Source organism: Ursus americanus, chromosome 2 (assembly GCF_024610735.1).
Source record: "Ursus americanus isolate L20-20 chromosome 2, mUrsAme1.1.p, whole genome shotgun sequence".
NCBI lineage: Eukaryota > Metazoa > Chordata > Mammalia > Carnivora > Ursidae > Ursus > Ursus americanus.
In genome coordinates, this window is record NC_142128.1 from 106,193,492 (window position 1) to 106,211,392 (window position 17,901).

The following is a 17,901-nucleotide window of genomic DNA, read 5'->3' on the forward strand; positions in this document are numbered from 1 at the left end:
AGGACTTTTGAGATACAACACCAAAGCCATGATCCATTAAAGATATTATTGATAAGCGGGACATTATCAAAATTAAAGACTCCTGTTCTGTGAAAGACAATGTCAAGAGAACGAGAAGATAAGCCATATCCTAGAAGAAAATAGTAGCAAAAGACACATCTGATAAAGGACTGTTATCCAAAATGTACAAAGAACACTTAAAACTCAACAGTAAGGAAACAAACAACCTGATTAAAAAATGAGCCAAAGACCTTAACAGATACTTCACCAAGGAAGATACGCAAGTGGCAAATAAGCATATGAAAGGATGTTCCACATCATATGTCATCACAAAATGTAAATTAAAACAAGATACCACTCTACACCTGTGAGAACAGCCGAAGTCCAAACAGTGATAATACGGAATGCTGGCGAGTTGAGGAGCAATAGGAAGGCTCATTCATTGCTGGTGGGAATGCAAAATGGTCCAGCCACGTTGGAAGATGGGCTGGTGATCTCTTACAAAGGTGAACGTGCTCTTACCCGACAATCATGCAATTGCATTCTGTTGTTGTTACTCAAAGGAATTGTAAACTTACATCCACACAAAACCCGCACACGGTGTTTACAGCAGCTTTATTCCTAGTTGCCAAAACATGGAACTTGTCCTTCAGTTTACTTAGCTCGGGCTTAGTCACCATAACCTGGATAGCTTATAACAGCAGAAATTTATTTTTTTACAGTTCTGGAGACTGGAAGTCCGAGATCAGTGTGCCAGCGTGGTTGGGTTCTGGGAAGAGCCCTCTTCCAGGCTACAGACTGCTCACTTTTTGTATCCTCACAGGACAGAAAGAAGGTTAGGGACTTCTCTGCCCTGTTCTTGTATTTATTCTTCCGCTTAAGCTTTATTGAGGTATAACTGACAAATAAAAATTGTATATATTTAAGGTGTACAATGTGATCTTTAGGCACGTATATACATTGTGAAATGGTTATTACAATCAAGTAATTGACGTATCTATCCCCTCACATCCTTACCATTATATGTTGTGAGAACACTGAAGATATACTCTTGTAGCAAATTTCAAGTATGCAACACAGTACTATTAAAGCTAGTCACCGTGCTAGACACTAGCTCTCCAGAATTGATTCCTAGCGTATAACTGAAACTTTGTGCCCTTTGGCCAATATGTTTCCATTCTCACACCTCCCGCCCTCTCGTCCCAACAGCTACTATCCTGTTCTCTGCTTTTCTGAGTTCAGCTTTTTTAGGTTCCAGATGTAAGTGAAGTCATGCGCTATTTGTCTTTTTTGTGTCTGGCATATTTCACTTATCATAATGTTCTCCATTTTCACCTGCGTCATTGCATATAGGAGGATTCCCTTCTTTTTTTTTTTTTTTTTTTTAAGGCTGAATGCTATCGTACCTTTTCTTTACTCATCCATTAGTAAACACTTAGGTTGTTTCCATGGTTTGGCTGTTGTGAATGATGCTGCAGTGAACATGGGAGTGAAAATATCTCTTTGCAGTACTGATTTTATTTCCTCTGGGTGTATACCCAGAAAGGGGATTGCTAGATCATGTGGTAGTTTTATTTTTAAATTTTTTGATGAATCTCCATGATGTTTTCCCTGTTGTCTATACCAACTTACATTACCATCAATGGTGTACAAGGGTTCCATTTTCTCCACATCCTTGCAAAGACTCGTATTTTATTTATTCACTTTATAATAGCCATCGTAATAGTTGTGAGGTGATAATCTCATTACGGTTTTGATTTGCATTTCCCTGATGATTGAGAAGCTTTCTTTTCTTCTTATTTTTTGAAGACTTTATTTATTTATTTATTTGAGAGAGAGAGTGTGCACAGAAGGAGAGGGAGAAGCAGACTCCCCGCTGAGCAGAGAGCCCCACTCTCAGCAAGAACCTTTGCTTATACTTGCTGACCATTTGTATGTCTTCTTTAGAAAATTGTCTATTCTGGTCCTTTGCCCATATTTTACTGAAGTTGTTCTTTGTTTGTTTGTTTCTGTTCAGATGTAGGAGTCTGATATATTTTGGATACTAACCCCTATGAGACATAGAGTTTGTAAACATTTCCTCCCAATAAATAGGTTGTGTTCATTTTGTTCACCCTTTGCTCCGTTGTTCAGATGCCTTTCGGTTTGATATATTTCCACTTATTTTTGCTTTTGTTGCCTAAGCTTTTGCTATCACGCCCAGAAAATTATTGCCAAGGCCAGTGTCAAGGAAGTTTCTCCCTACATTTTCTTCCAGGATTTTTATGGTTTCAGGTCTGATATTCAAATCTTTAATCCATTTTGAGTTGATATTCGTGTATGGTGTAATACAGGGGTCTAATTTCATTCTTTTGCATGTGACTAGTTTTCTAAGCATTGAAGAGACTGTTCTTTCCCCATTGTGTTTCTTGGCACCCTCAAGCAATGTGATAATATTCAGTGCTAAGAAAGAAATGAGCTATCAAGCCATGAAAAGACAGGAAAGAAATTTAAATGCATATTCCTAAGTGTAGAAGTCAATCTGGAAAGACTACGTACTGTATGATTCCAATTATATAACATTCTGAAAAAGGCAAAACTATGGAGACAATAAAGAGATCAGTAGTTGAGAGGTTGGAGGACACAGTGAGATGAATTGTTGGATGGAGGGTTTTCAGGGCGGTGAAACTACTGTGCACGATACAGTATGGTGGGTACATGCCAGTGTAAGTTTGTCCAAACCCACGGAATGTAGAACACTGAGAGTGAACCGTAATTTAAACTGGGGACTCTGGGTGGAGATGATGTGTCAATGCAGGCTCGTCAACTGTAACAGATGTAGGACTGGGCTGCTGGTACTGGGAAGGGCTGTGTGTGTGTGAGGGCAGGATGCCTATGGGAAATTTCTGCCCTTCTACTCAATATCATGTGAACCTAAAGCTTGTCTAGAAAATAAAGTCTGTTTTTAAAAAGTTTAATTAACATATGGAATTGCCAAAATGTAGTTGTGGGCAGTGGGAAATGTAATTACTTTTCAACTCTGACTATTTTAACTTCATTGACCAAATGTGGCAAAGTAGAAGTGCTTAAATATAAATATCATCTAGAGCAGGACACATCTATTAATTTATGTAGCACCATTCTTATTTTTCAAAATGGAGACTTTCTAGTCTAAAAGGTACTGTTCAAATTTACATTTTAAATTTTATTTAACAATGATTTATTAGAAGTCTCATTATTTTACAAGCCCTTCTTAATGCAAAGATACGATGGATTAATCCAAATGATTCTTAGTCTCGTAGCATTGAAAATGTAAAGCTTCTTTGTGTAGCAATGACAGCTAAAGATTCCTAATAACTAGCTCAAAATGTAGGAAGATTCCAAAGTGTTAAGAAACACTATATTCTGAGTTTGGTCTTTGAGAAATTCCATTCAAATCCTGACTCATTGTTCTTGAGACCGTACCGGGTACTGTGTTCAGGTCCTTGAGGATTTCATAATCTAGTGATACGTGTCTCGATACTCTCTCTTCAACATGGTTAAGTTGTAGTGGAAGAATGGATATGGAGCTATGAGATCCCAGGCGAGGAACGGGCACAGCAGGAGATGAGGGAGGTAATAACTGAGACAGCTTCCAGGAGGAAGGGTGCTCGGGCTGTGTCTTAAATGGAAGAAGTTATTCCAACCAGAATGTACAGTGTCTGTCACAGCACAGAATACAAAGCATCGTGCTATGTGTGGTTAAAGAAGCTCAGGTTGATGCTTTTTAAGTTATAAACTCCAGGAGAGGGAATGATGTGATCCGAGGCACGAGGCAGAAAGGAAGTGAGCCACGAAGGACCTTGCCGTGCAAGTCCTTGGGCTCTATCCAGGCACCATTGCAAACTTTTCATTAGGAGAGACATATTTAAATATGCACTTTGGATGGTTCATTCCCATTTTGGTTCTGGACATTTTCATTTGTTGCATTTCTGAACGTTTACTATTAGAAGCTGAAGCGGAGATTTTAATGGAAATTTATGTGAAGTACCCTATTTTGCAAGAAAAACTCAGTGAATGTTAGTTTATTCTTCCTTCCTATTGCAGCTATAGATTGCACTAAAGGAAATTTTTATTTATCAATCAGTACGTGTTTTCTTCATCTCATATGTCCCTCAAAGACACAATTAGACAACTAGACATTGCCCGTGTCTGGTTTTAAAGGGATTATGTTTTCAGAGCATGAATGGTCTCAAATCTCTTCTTCATGCCTAGCAGTTAGCACATAGAATTGATTAACTGATTAATCAATCAACCACTCAATTGTTTAATTTATTGTTGGTAAGTTCCAATGTATTCACTAACTCAAAATTGATAGTTACATTTGCACATTTAACACTTTTATTACTTATTTCATTTTTTGTGAGTCTAAAGAATTGTAAAACCAGAAAAATACAGTAAAATTTTTAAAATGTTCTTTAAAGGGATCCCATATCCCGATTCTGAGGAAACATTGCAAACTCACCCTTCTCTTGATTGTTCACGATGTTCTTTATCTCAATAAAGGCCACATCGAGGAACCACCACTTCCCCTTCCTCTTTCTAATTGTACTGCATCCCCACGTGTACTCATAGCATCTCATACACGAGACAAGCGGTGTTGCTCGGAGCACGGTCTGAAAAATAGGTGCTCTGCTTGATCAGTAACCATCTCGAGTTCTGGGGGAAGGTGGGCAACAGTCCTCAGGGTCGTCTCAGTATTCTTGTACCCTCCGATTACTGTCATCTTTGCTGCGTTGCCGTTTCTTCTGCCTTTCTTGAGAGAGCGAGAGCGTGCGCACAAGCAGGGGGAATGGCAGGCAGAGGGAGAAGCACCCTCCCCACTGAGCAGGGAGCCCAGCACTCGATCCCAGGGACTCCGTCCCAGGGACCCGATCCCAGGGTCTGGGGTCATGACCTGAGCCAAAGGCAGATGCTTAACAACTGAGCCTGTGCTGCCTTTTTCTTTACAGCTCCGTAGGCTTTATAAGAGGCGCAAAATCCCTGCTTTGTGTCCGAAGAAATCTTTTTATGATTCATGGAACTTACACAACAAAGTTTAAAAATCCAGATAAATTGTCATGATCTTAATTAAATAACTGCTTGAAAAAAATGACCCAGGAGCTCTACCCCCAAGCTAAAAGCCCATTTATTTTCCTGCAAGAGAAATATTAAAAAGGTCAATGTCTTTGCCTCAGGAATATTTGGGCCTCTTCCACTGATCAAGAGCTGAAGTTTTCATTAATGGCTTTAGCAGAACTTACAAAAGAGATTGTTTTTGTAGAAGACACAAATCTAAAGTGTCACATTTTGGTTGCTTATGCACCAGAGTTCCACAATATTTTCCTCCTTGTGAGCCGCGGGCTCAGGTTTGGGGTCTGGATGACCGAAGCTGGTGCTTGTAGCTGAGGGTGTGTCCTGGTCAGTACAGGGAATGTGGCTACGGTGGAAGTGATGCAGGTACAAGACGGGGCCCGGTGCAGGCCTTGTCTCTCTGCAGCACAGCAGGCTTGGGGAAGCCCGTTTCCGCTCGGGTCCATGACATGGGTGAGGAAATAATGCCAATGTCTTAACATCTTCTATTGCTTTGCGTTCATTATGGGTGGAGTGGTAAAGTGATAGCATTGAAATGGGAAAATTATCACTGCAAAAGGTGATTATGTAGCTGAAAATCATACGCTGGCCAAATATTCTTTGTAGGATGGATACCATCCTTTCGTAAATTTTTTTAGAGAATGATCTGGAGAGGGAACCTTGCCGGCGATTCATTCATTCTTTTAACATTTAGTGATCAGCGTTTACACGTCAGGCACTAGTCTGGGTGTTTGGGATCCAAAGATGAATGAGACCCTCCTGCAGGTGGGGTGGGTGGAGGAGGCTTGCTGCAGTCGTTAATTTGTGACCTGAATTTTATGGACTGAGTTGTAATTGGCTGAAGGAAAAAGAGATGGGGACATCCGCATCCGAGAAAGAGAAACAGCATCCACAAAGTCACTGAAGTAAGAAACAAGATGGCATGCAGGCAACTATGAGCAGTGTGAAGAACTCTCACGCTTGTTTGTGTTGCTTGTTTTCATTTTTCAAATCATAGATTACTGGGGTTGCACGATAATAAAACCTCTACTTCTTGGGGCGCCTGGGTGGCTCAGTCGTTAAGCATCTGCCTTCAGCTCAGGGCATGATCCCAGGGTCCTGGGATCGAGCCCCACATCAGGCTCCTCTGCTAGGAGCCTGCTTCTTCCTCTCCCACTCCCCTGCTTGTGTTCCCTCTCTCGCTGGCTGTCTCTCTGTCAAATAAATAAATAAAATCTTAAAAATAAATAAATAAATAAAACCTCTACTTCTTCTGCTAAGGAGAGGGAACACATAATTTTGTAACTGTGAGGACTACCAGAGTAATTTCTAAGAATTCAAAGCAAGAGTATAGACACTGCTCAGGGCTCAAGTTCCCAGTAGCTGTAGTCATACAGGTGTTTCTTTTATTTCTCGGGGGTTAAGATGTTATTGCAGCTCTCAACAAGTTTCACATTGTAGCTAGTCAGGAGCTCTTTTGCAATTTTTTTTTAAAGAAAAGAAAAAAACACCAATAAGCAAAAAAGAAAACAAAAAATTCTCTATTTTACTGCGACACCCCCAGAATAAAGACGGATGTGTACATTTACACAAATCTGTTTATCTATTCATTAAACAAAGGCTGAGATGTTGCTAGAAATGCGCCTTTCTTTCCTACACCCCTCCTGACCCTAATGCACCCTTTTAAATTTGAATTGTAATTCTCAATGTGCCTATGATAGCACATTTCTCTCTCTGTCTTCTGGTTCCATCAAGATGTGAAATTTTTTTCTCCCTGTCTCTACCTGTCTCTGGGAGTTAGGGTCTTGCTGTTGTACATGTACAATAGGTGAATACGGTGGATTTGGGTGCACATTTAACAATAAAGTAATTCATAATCTTCTAACTTAAAACCATAAGTATATTGGGGTGACCACACAACAATAAAATCACTGTAATAGCATCTCCCAAGTGATACTGACAAGCGGTCCAATCATCCTTTTCAGAGCTGAACTGAGAATATGATCGTAACAGAAATACTCAAATCTAGGCTAGGAAAAAAAGTTTCCTATTTCCTGAGTTAAATGTAGTTTCAAATTAAGCTTCTTTGTATTTCTTTCTGCTCAGGAGAAAAAAAAAAATAAGAAGAAGAAAACTTAAAAAAAAAAAACCTCCCCTAAAAGCATTTTTAAATCATTTTTCACACTGAGAGAAAATTATAGTCTTGGAACCAATGTTTGGCTCTCTTCAAAAGAATGGAAAATTTCCAGTGGCTGCTCACATATGTTCCCCAAGTCGATGCTCAAATGTGGAAAATGAGCAAGGTACCTGGAAATAGTGCATAAGATTTGGGTACCTGGAATTCTACACTGGGCAAGTATCAATGCACACAGAAAAACTGAGTCCCCCTTCTCTTTTTTGAAGGGATGACAATGCGTCCAGATAAGTTAGGTTATAAGTCTCAACAAAACACTGCGAAATACCTGTGTTCTTGTGAGTGGTCCCCCCCTTCCCTCCCTCAGAGCTGCGTTAGGGTCGAGGTGAATCCATCTTCTTACATATATTAAAATCAATGGCAGTTGTAAAAGTAACAGTTATAAAAGCATACAAGGGATTCAACACATGAAGTCATTTAAAAAATGCATACATATTTTATTTTTTTACTTTTATTTTTAAAGATTTTTAAAAGTAATCCCTACACCCAACATGGGGTTCAAACTCACCACCCCGAGATCAAGAGTTGCATGCTCTACTGACTAAGCCAGCCAGGTGCCCCCAAGTTTATTCTGAAGATAGTTTTGACCTATTTTGCATGAAGCAGCAAGAACTGTTTAACCATTTCAGGTAAATCAAGTCCTCTTCCTGAATGTCCCGTTTCTGCCCATATTTTCACTGTTCTTTTCATCCCCGATGCCACTGCACAGGAAACCTTGAGTTCTTGTACTGTTCTCCCACTGGCCACCCCCATACCTAATTAGTCACAAAGTCCTGAAGCAAGCCTCTAATTTTGCTTTAATTCGCTTGTACACTGAACAAGTTCAGTACTTTTCCTTTCAGTCCCGGCTCTCAACCAGTAGAAGGACTGGCAGCCCTGCTTTCTGTCTGACCAGCCCAAGGCCCTCCATGTGTATTGCCAATTGAATTCCTTGAACTTGTTTTGATAAGGTCATTCTTTTTTTTTTTTCCAAGCATATAATTTTTTATTGTATTGTGTTAATGATTTTTTCCCTTGTCTTTATTTATTTATTTATTTTTAATGTTTTTTTATTACATTATGTTAGTCACCATACAGTACATCCCTGGTTTTTGATGTAAAGTTTGATGATTCATTAGTTGCGTATAACACCCAGTGCACCATGCAATACGTGCCCTCCTTACTACCCATCACCAGCCTATCCCATTCCCCCACCCTCTCCCGTCTGAAACTGAGGTCATTCTGTTTGAAACAAAACACTGCAGAACATACCATGTCTCCCTTTCTCTGCCCGACTTACAGAAAAAGAATCTAAATTCTTTCACCTGGAATTCAAGATCTGCTGAATACACCGTGAATACTTTTAAGCATCACATTCCTGTTATTCCCAGCATGTAGTGTGTAGAAAGAATGCAGTAAATAGTTTTTCTTGCCTATTGCCCCCTTTTTAACTTTGAACATAGGCCTTGAGTAACTAAGTTTCGTCTTTTTCATATATCAAAATCTAGCTCAAACATTTCATTTTCTGCAGACCCTCCTTCATTTATTCTGTATGAAGTGAAAACCTGTATTTACTCATGTTTTTTATTCATCACACATTATCAAACACTTACTTTGTTCCAAATGTAGAAAGATGAATATGGTACCCCACTTCAAGGTCCTTACTTGAGGGCTTCATTCAGGTAAACAATTGCAACACTGTGTGATCTGTACTACGATACAAGATTACACAGACACCAGTTCACTTTCAGTGGAGGTTGCTGTAGACTCCGTGGATGGAGGTGAGGGTCAAGGAAAGTTCTAGTGTGTAAATGAATCTTGAGTGTTTTGAAAATAGTGGTAAGACATTTTGGTCAAAGAGAATAGTACTATAAAGACATGGAGACTTGAAACACATAGGAGTTTTCAAAAGCTAACAAGAAATTTGGGTTGGCTTGAGAGTAGCTAAAAGGACCGTCTTACAAAGTATCGGTTATGCCGTGCAAAGAATTGTGCTTCAAACACAGTGGGCACGCAATAAGCATTAATTCAGTGAACAAATGAGTGAATCATTTTGTCTACTGCAGGTATAGTAAACCTTTGTGTTCAAATATTTCATATTAAATAATTTACTAGTTTTCACCTGGGCGAATCTTGACATTTGCAACATGGAGGGACCTCCATGGGGGGATGACACTAAGTGATGTAAGTCCGACCAAGGAAGACAGATGCCGTATGACTTCACTAATATGTGGAATCTTCAAAACAAAACAAAGCAGAAACAGACTCAGAGAAATACATCCAGAGAACAAAGTGGCAGTTGCCAGAGGGGAGAGCAGAGAGGGGAATGGCAAAATGGGTGAAGGGGAGTGGAAGATACAGACTTCCAGTTACACAGTTGAGAAGTCATAGGGATGAAAGTTATAGCATTGGGAATATGGTCAGTGGTATTATAATCGTGTTATTTGGGGACAGAGGGTAGCTACACTTGTGGTGAGCCCCCCATGACATGTGGACCTCCTGAGTCACTATTTTGTACACCTGAAACAAGTGTAACATTGCGTGTCAACTATACTTTAACAAAAAAGAGATATATGCCAAAACATGAAACAAACATTCCTAGTCATGTGAGTGCCAGAAGTTGAGAGTTCTTAAAGTTAACATGTATAAACAAATGTTCACAAATATTTGTGTTTTTCTTTTTTCTTTTTCTAGGGTCAGACATTGTTCAATGGTTAATAAAGAACTTAACTATAGAAGATCCAGGTAAATAAATCATTTTCCCATTGATAGAATTATTTTCTTTGTGGTTTTAAGACATATGTTTTTCTTAGGGCTAATATGGCAAGCAAGCAAATCTAAAAGATTATAATTACATTTAAACTATGCTTTTCATATTTATACAAATTTTATGGTAGTCAACATCATTTAACTAAAATTTATTTAGTAAGTTTTAACAATTTTTCACATATTTAATGTTCCATTTCATAAAACTTGATTCAGGCGATTGATGACTGTACAATGGGTAAAGTATATATGTGTTCATAAATAATTGTAGATATAATATACAGCAAGTGATTATAAAGTAATGAAATTTCCCTTCATAAAACCATTAATTAAAATTTCATTTGTTTATGATTTTCCTTAACTCTATTCTTGCATGAGGTTTGAAAACAATGTTATTTGTAATTTTTATTTTTTTGATCATGATACCTCCATGATTTTTTTAATGCTCTTATTTAAGTCATGGAGCCATTTGCTGTGGTGGACATTATGTCTGCTCTGCAGCACTGAGCTAATTCCCAGAGATTGGGAACAGCTTCTTCCAGCCCACGTTGTACGTGGCCTAGAACAAATTAATACATATGGAGGGCGCTTCATGACTTTACAAAAACGTCATGTAAGAGCTTTCACACTCAGCAAACAATTTACATCCCTGAGGTGAAAATAAGATGTATTTTGTTTAGAGAAGATGCTAAGAAACCACACAAGCAAAAAGCTTATAAAAATTGGTATGACATAAGTGACTGAGAATGACATGGCGGGGAAGGAGAACAGTACACCAACCACACAACACACTGTCGCTTCAATGAGAAGAGAATCCAGCGTGGCTTCTGCTCTTGCCTCTGGTGGTTACCACCTTAGAATGATTTAGAAGTAACCGTACATCGAAAGGCAGAGGTTTTCTTTTTCCTCCTTCTGAGCTAACTATAAAGCCAGGTCATCAGAACATGGAGATGTAATTCGGCACATCAATGCCTGCACACAGCCCCTGCGCGTCTGGTGCGTGAGCTGCTAGACTATCCCAGCAGGTTAAAAGGGTTCAGACAAGTACAGGTGAAGCATCATATTGTTACCAAGTGGAAAGAGGAGATGATTCCTGGGACAAGGAGTCACAGTCTTACCAAGTTTACATTCTAATCTCAACTCAGGCTCACTTTACAAATTGTAGCACCAGACAAAAGCCCCCAGTGCTGAAAACAACCACCACCACCAACAACAACAACAAAACAACCCACCACAGATTGGCGTAGTCATTGACAAACAGGAAACTACCGCTTTACAAAAAATACTGTTGCTCCAAGGGTGAAGTGGATTCAAGAGTATTTCTTGGGGGTTAAGACCCAAAGTGTACTTTAGTAATAGTCTGGGAAGCAGGGAAAAGGTACATGATAAGCTAGTAAGACACAGTCATTATTTATAGTTTACACAGGAGATATCATTTTTGCTATAACGTGTATGAAAAACTGACCTTATCTGCTTGCTCAACACTTTAAGGAAGTTGTAAAGCTTCGTTAGAAGGTATATGGAAAGATAAAATTGACCATATCCAGGAAAGAACAGACACGTTCTTTAGTCATATTTGTGTCTGGCTGAAAAACTAGTGGTTGGTTGGTTGGTTGGTTGGTTGGCTGGTTGGTTGGTTTGAATGAACTAGTTCAATCTCTGAAGAGTAAAAGGCTAGATTTTAAGAAGAGCAGAAAGCATCGATGACTGTTCTAAAGCTATAACAGATCTGCACACAGAAGTGCGTCAATCTGGCAGCATGATTCTGATTCAGTGTGCTCAAGAATATAGCTGACATCATGGAAGTAACTCTGATGACTGCACAGATGAAATTAGTCCTAGCGTTCTGGAACTGCCCATCGAAAGAGATTAATAGTTATTATAGTAACTGAATATATTATTTTAACCCTATACATTTTCTTGGAAATTTTAAAATAAAAAAGAATAAAATAAGCCTCATGCCAGGCTTCTACCTGCTTGCCAAGTGGTTGTTTGAAGACCTCTAGGGATCGCTGGAAGTTCCAGATGTCAGTCATTTGTTGAAAGAGGGTTCTGTGACAAGTTGGAAGAAGACACCAATGCCTAGTGATAGGAGCAGGTTCTGGTGGCCCATCTGGGGACAGGGGGAGAGGGTTGCATGGTCTTCAGGGTCTTTGTAAGACCAATGAGTCCACATTATTTGTACACTTAGTGTTCAATATTTTGTTAATGAATACTTAATACCTTTCCATTTCTATTGTAGTAATTCAGTGCACATTTGGCTGATATTTTACTAGAGATTTTGGTACTATTAGACAAGTGGCCATGTCGTATTATTCTTTTTAAATAAAGCTGTATTTAAACTTTTAATTAGAATTTAGGATTGTTTTTGTTATGTTTACATACAGACATATCCATACAGTATACATGAAGGATTCATCTAAAGGTTTTGTTTTCATCTACCTCTTGGGTCTGTTTTCACAATTGATATTTTTTCTAGAAGGAACTTATTTCTTCATTGATTTCTTCATACTTTTATTCATTTAACACATATTTTCTGAATTCTTACAATGAACGCATACAGGAGGAAGTCCCCTCCCTGATTGACTTGTTGTCTTTGGCTTCTAGGGTGTCACGCTCATGGCTTTTGTTCCTTGTCACTACCCGTACAGTCTTCTGCAACAGGTCTCCACTCCTAGCGAATCTATAAATGTTGGAATGTCCAAGTTTCTGTCCTCGGTACTTTTCTTTTCTCCATATACGCGCTGTTGCTCAGCGGCATATGTGGAAGACTTGCAAATTCACAGCTTTCACACTGACCTCTCCATGGTCTTCCATACTAGTCTCTCTGACACATATGTGGCCTCTCTCAGGGGGCCAGTCTCAGCATGACCAAGTCCTCATTCATCCCCTCCCAGACCTGCTCCTTCTGTCTTCCCAGACCAACTGCAGACTTCAGTCTTCTCTATCCAAGAACATGCTGTGTCTTTTCATTTGTTCACGTTTGCTTTGTGGGTTCTTTCGGGAGTGTTTTAAAGTTTCTTCATATAGGTTTTGCATGTTTCATATTAAGCATTTTCCTAGTTATTTTATTTTGTGTTACTATTATAGGTAGGTTCTTCTCCGCACTTGTATCTACTAACTGGTTATTTGTGCATATGAATATTGTTTGCTAATTTTCTATATCACTACTTTACTAAATTTATTTTTGTTAGTATTTTAACTAATTTACTGTAAAGCTGGAATACTTCTTCCAGTAGTTTCTTGGGATTATATGTATTTGTTCAATTCCTGAGCCTCTGTGTATCTGACATTAACTTTTGTTGCCTGTGTGTATATTGACAACTTAGCCAGATATAATGTAAGTGAGATAAACTTTTTTCTTTAAAACACTGTGGATATTAATTCATTGCTTTTATGCATTCACTATGGCAAAATCTGAAACTAATTTTTCATATATATGAAATTTGTATATATAATTTTTCATATATATGTATATATCTATATGCATATGTGTGTGTTTTCCTCTGCCTTGATCTCTGTGATATCTTCCCTATCTTTGAAATTCAAAACATAAAGGGGGCCTGGGTGGCTCAGTCTGTTACGTGTCTGTCTTCGGCTCAGGTCATGATCCCAGGGTGCTGGGATTGAGTCCCGCATCGGGCTCCCTGCTCAGCGGGGAGTCTGCTTCTCCCTCTCCCTCTGCTGCTTTCTCTCTCTCTGTCAAATTAATAAATAAAATCTTTTTAAAAAATAAGTACACAATTGCTAGGGGTTGGTTGGTTGGTTGGTGTATTTGTATGATCTGCTAAATCATTGAAGTCTGTTGATTCGGGTTTACTTAAGTTGAAAAAATATTTCCTGTTATATTATTTTGATTTCCTTTCTTCATGTCTAACATGCATATAATAATGATGCCCACCACTTAGTGCTTCCCTGAAAATTAAAGAATTCATGTATCTGAAGCAGCTACTACTGAAAAAACAGTAATCAAGCATTTATTACTACACTTAATAATTGCTCAGAAAACACGAACAATCATACTTGGTTTTGTATTCATTTTTGTCGTTATGTCTAATCACTTTCCTGTTTATTTATTCTGGTTTATTCTTTTGAAATAACATTTACTTGTATGTTTTTTCCACCTTACACCCAATTATCATTGATCACTTTCTTCTTTTTCGCTCTTCTCGTAGCTCTTTCCCTTCCTTCTCCCTCTAGGTAAACTTGTTAACTTTGCACATTACGGCATTCATTCTGATTTCCCCCGCCGGCAATTCAGCTCTTTATTGCTATTAATGGAGAATAAATCTCTTGCATGGTGCGTTTTCTTCATTCTGCCCAGTTCTGTATTTCCACGTGCCCTTTGGCATGCCCCCTTCTAGCCGCAGCCTGTTGTCTTGTGAGTCCTTCCATCGCTTCTCTCGTCACATCACTGTCATTCACTTTGGCTGTTCCGCTTGCACACAGAAGAGACGGGCGTTAAGTTTACTTCGTTGCCGCTATACGTCTTAGAAATGTTTGTGGTTTGTTTTATGAATTGTTTTCCCATTTATTCTCCTTAAGCATAAAGGATTCCTCATAGGACTGATGTTTGAGTATTGACAGGGTGGATGGCTTGTCTTCGATGACTCGATGCCATAGTTTCCCTTCTTCGCAGCAGGAGTGGCAGTGCTGGTGACATTAATTTGCATTAGTACGTCAGCTCTCCTTTTTCATTAGACTGCGTGTAGAGAAGGAGTGGAGCTGGGAGCGGTCCCAGCCTCAGGACCTCTTCACGGTGCCATACTGTCTCTGACCATGATGGACCCTTTCCATGGGCCACACCTTCACCCTGTGCTCTGCTTTGTAAGTTGCCGGCTACCTGCCCCTGGGGTCAGGCCAGATCTCTGTAGTGTGTGCTCCCCACGCGGTGGAGAGAAGCTGCTGTTCAGTGACTCCAGGGAACAGCATCCACAGCGATGTGCTTCCTTCTCCTCTATGTTCTGACCTTCCCACTGCAGACTTGCGGGTTCATTAGTCATCTTCCAAAGTCTTCTCTACTTAGTACTGTGGTGCTTTCTTAGGACGATTTTGCAGTCTGGTCCATTATATAGTGTAGTGTTAGACTTAGGGGGCATGTGTTTTGGCACCCTTCCCTAATTTTTAATGCTGAATGCAGGTTTCCATTTGCGTGGTTTCTTCTTATTGATGATGATTTAATTGTGATAGACATTGCTTATGTTGCTGTAGTGTAAGGAGCTAATAATGGTATTAACACCTTTCAAGCCTGTTACTGAGAACATAGAATATGTATGAAAATACAAAGCGCAGAGTGCATTGCTTTAGTCTCCGAGTGAGAGCTTAGCCGATACAATATAGTGGTACTTTGATTTCACAGAAAGGAAAACCGATGCACGCCATCTGTTGGATGGGGCAGGAGAGTGAGAGGAGGAATTGGGCCCTTGGTGCATCTCTGTGCTCACTGGCACCCATTGGGAAGTGCGACGTCCACCACCAGTGTCTTCCGTTGGTGGCCCACTCCACTGCTTCTGTGTTATTTCTTGTTCCCATTGACAGGGCCTCTTCCTGTCTGTTTACAATCTTTGCTTCAACCAAGCTCAGTCTGGGGGCACACCAACTGACTCTTCTTCACACTGGGAAAGTGTACGATGCTTCCCAAGGACCTATGGTGTTTTTCTATTTTACTCTCAGTTGCACAAGAATATTCTGCTGCTCTCCCACCATTCCAAGGCGTGCGTTTCTTTCAGGATGCCCAAAATCTTCCTGCCTGAGCCTACCACACAGCACACAGTCTTTGCAGTATGCTCCTTCTGGATTACTGGGTCTCTATTTGGGAAACAAGGCTGTAATAATACCTTTTGCTTGTTTTTCTCATTGCTTGAAATGGTATTCTAGCACGTCAATTAGCTTTTGCTGTGTAAAGTTGGTGGCTTAAAATAACAGCTATTTTATTTATTAGCTCATAATTCTGGAAGTTCGCTCGGTTGATTTCTGCTGGGCTTTCTTCTGGATCGCAGCCAAGTGGTTGGGTGGATGATCTAGGATTGGGGCATATTTGGTCCTTTGCATCTCATTCTCCCAGCCTCCAGCCTGCTAGCACTGGTATCTTACTATAGTGGTTTTCAGGCTTCCAAACACAACACAAGCTTGCACTCTGCCAAGGCAAGTACCACGGCCAAGTGCAGAACCAGTGTCCTTCCCTAAGGACTGTCCAAGAGGATAGGTGAACAAATTTGGGCGGTTACTGCAAAAGTCTTCCACATCTGTATTTCTTCTGCCTTTCAGATCTTCCTTTCTATGATATGTGTTATTAGCTTTCCACTTGAGTTTACAAAATTTATCCTCCAGAACCTATTCATCATTTATTAGTAAATATGCTTTGTGTCTAATATCATGTCATTAATGATGGATGATATTTTGGGACAATTTTTTTTTAAAGATTTTATTTATTTATTCGACAGAGAGATAGAGACAGCCAGCGAGAGAGGGAACACAAGCAGGGGGAGTGGGAGAGGAAGAAGCAGGCTCATAGCAGAGGAGCCTGATGTGGGGCTCGATCCCATAACGCCGGGATCACACCCTGAGCCGAAGGCAGACGCTTAACCGCTGTGCCACCCAGGCGCCCCGATATTTTGGGACAATTTGTCAAAAGGCAAAGATTCGGTGAAGGTTGGCACCCTTTACGAAATGACTGACAGACATTAATAACTTCTTGACATCACCCTGCTCGTTTGTGACCCTTGCTGCCACTCGCTGGAAGAGTTACCATTGCCAAGCTCTTGGAGTGATGCTGACCAAAGCACGGAGTACCTTGAGAGCCTCATTCTAATGAGTGGTTAGGATTTGAAATGAGCCTCGCTATAACTCCAGGATACTTAAAGAGCATTAAGTATGTCTGTGCTCTCTGGTACCCTGCTTGCTTCACTTTTCTCTTTCTTTCTGCTCACCCATGCTTCTTGAGATCCCAGTATTCCTTGACAGGCATCTTGACGTTGGAGTTGAGCCATGGGCTTCGCAGATGTGCTTGAGCTCGAATCTTGATTCAGGCACTTACTGGCTATGGGCATTGGGCAACTTAGTTAATTTCTCTCTCTCTCTCTCTCTTTTTTTCTTCATCAGCAAAATGCTTTTAATACAGTGTTTTGGGAAGCTTAAATGAGTCAGCATTCAAGTGTGCCCAAATCTTGATTTTATTTTTAAATAGGCCAGATTCTTTTAAAACTCTAACATTTTCAAGCACATTTAGCTAAATTGAATTCTTTAAAATGCATGTGATTTTTATACTAGCCTTCAAACACAAACTATTCTATGAAGACTTCGCTCCACAATTCAGCTCCCAGTTGCTTTTCTTTACCATGAATTATTTACATTTGTTACTACTCAATTTGTTGCTCAATTTGCATACATAGTGGCAGAGGACACACATCTTCTCTAGTCACTGACCGAAGGATCAAGATCCAACAGTTCTCAATACTCCCTGATTTTTACTAATGAGAATCCATTGACCTGATACTAAGTTTGTGTTCTCCTAAATAGTTGGGGAAAAGTAAAGAGAAAGAAATTTAAAATGTATGTTTCTTTATCTAAACCACACCCAGTGTGGAAGAAATGATTTAAAGTGCAGATAGAAGAATAAGATTAAGAGTGAATATGGATTTATCCAGAATAAAAACTTCAGCTGAATAGTTGCAAAATTTCTTCCTCTTGGAGTATTATCTATTGTAAAAATATCTGGAAAATTGAGATTCAGACAAATCAACCAGATGTTTTGCTTGTACATCATTCAACTGGGTTGAATATCTTGTCACTGAACTAATTAAATCAACTCGTTATGTGCACCATTAGAGTCTGTCATCCATCTCCCAACCCCCCATGAGTCCTCCAGATAAAATGATAAAAATTCTGTTAAT

General features: G+C 39.6%; 1 protein-coding gene across 2 annotated transcripts in view; it reads left to right on the forward strand.

The window, feature by feature from the left end:
• The window catches only part of RGS7 (regulator of G protein signaling 7), a 550,126-nt gene that overhangs the window by 401,932 nt on the left and 130,293 nt on the right, over positions 1 to 17,901 (forward strand). For both annotated transcript variants that reach the window (XM_087859757.1, XM_087859761.1), the window contains exon 4: positions 9,938 to 9,988. In XM_087859757.1, the coding sequence (XP_087715883.1) occupies positions 9,938 to 9,988 (51 nt within the window). The remainder of the gene's footprint in view (positions 1 to 9,937; positions 9,989 to 17,901) is intronic.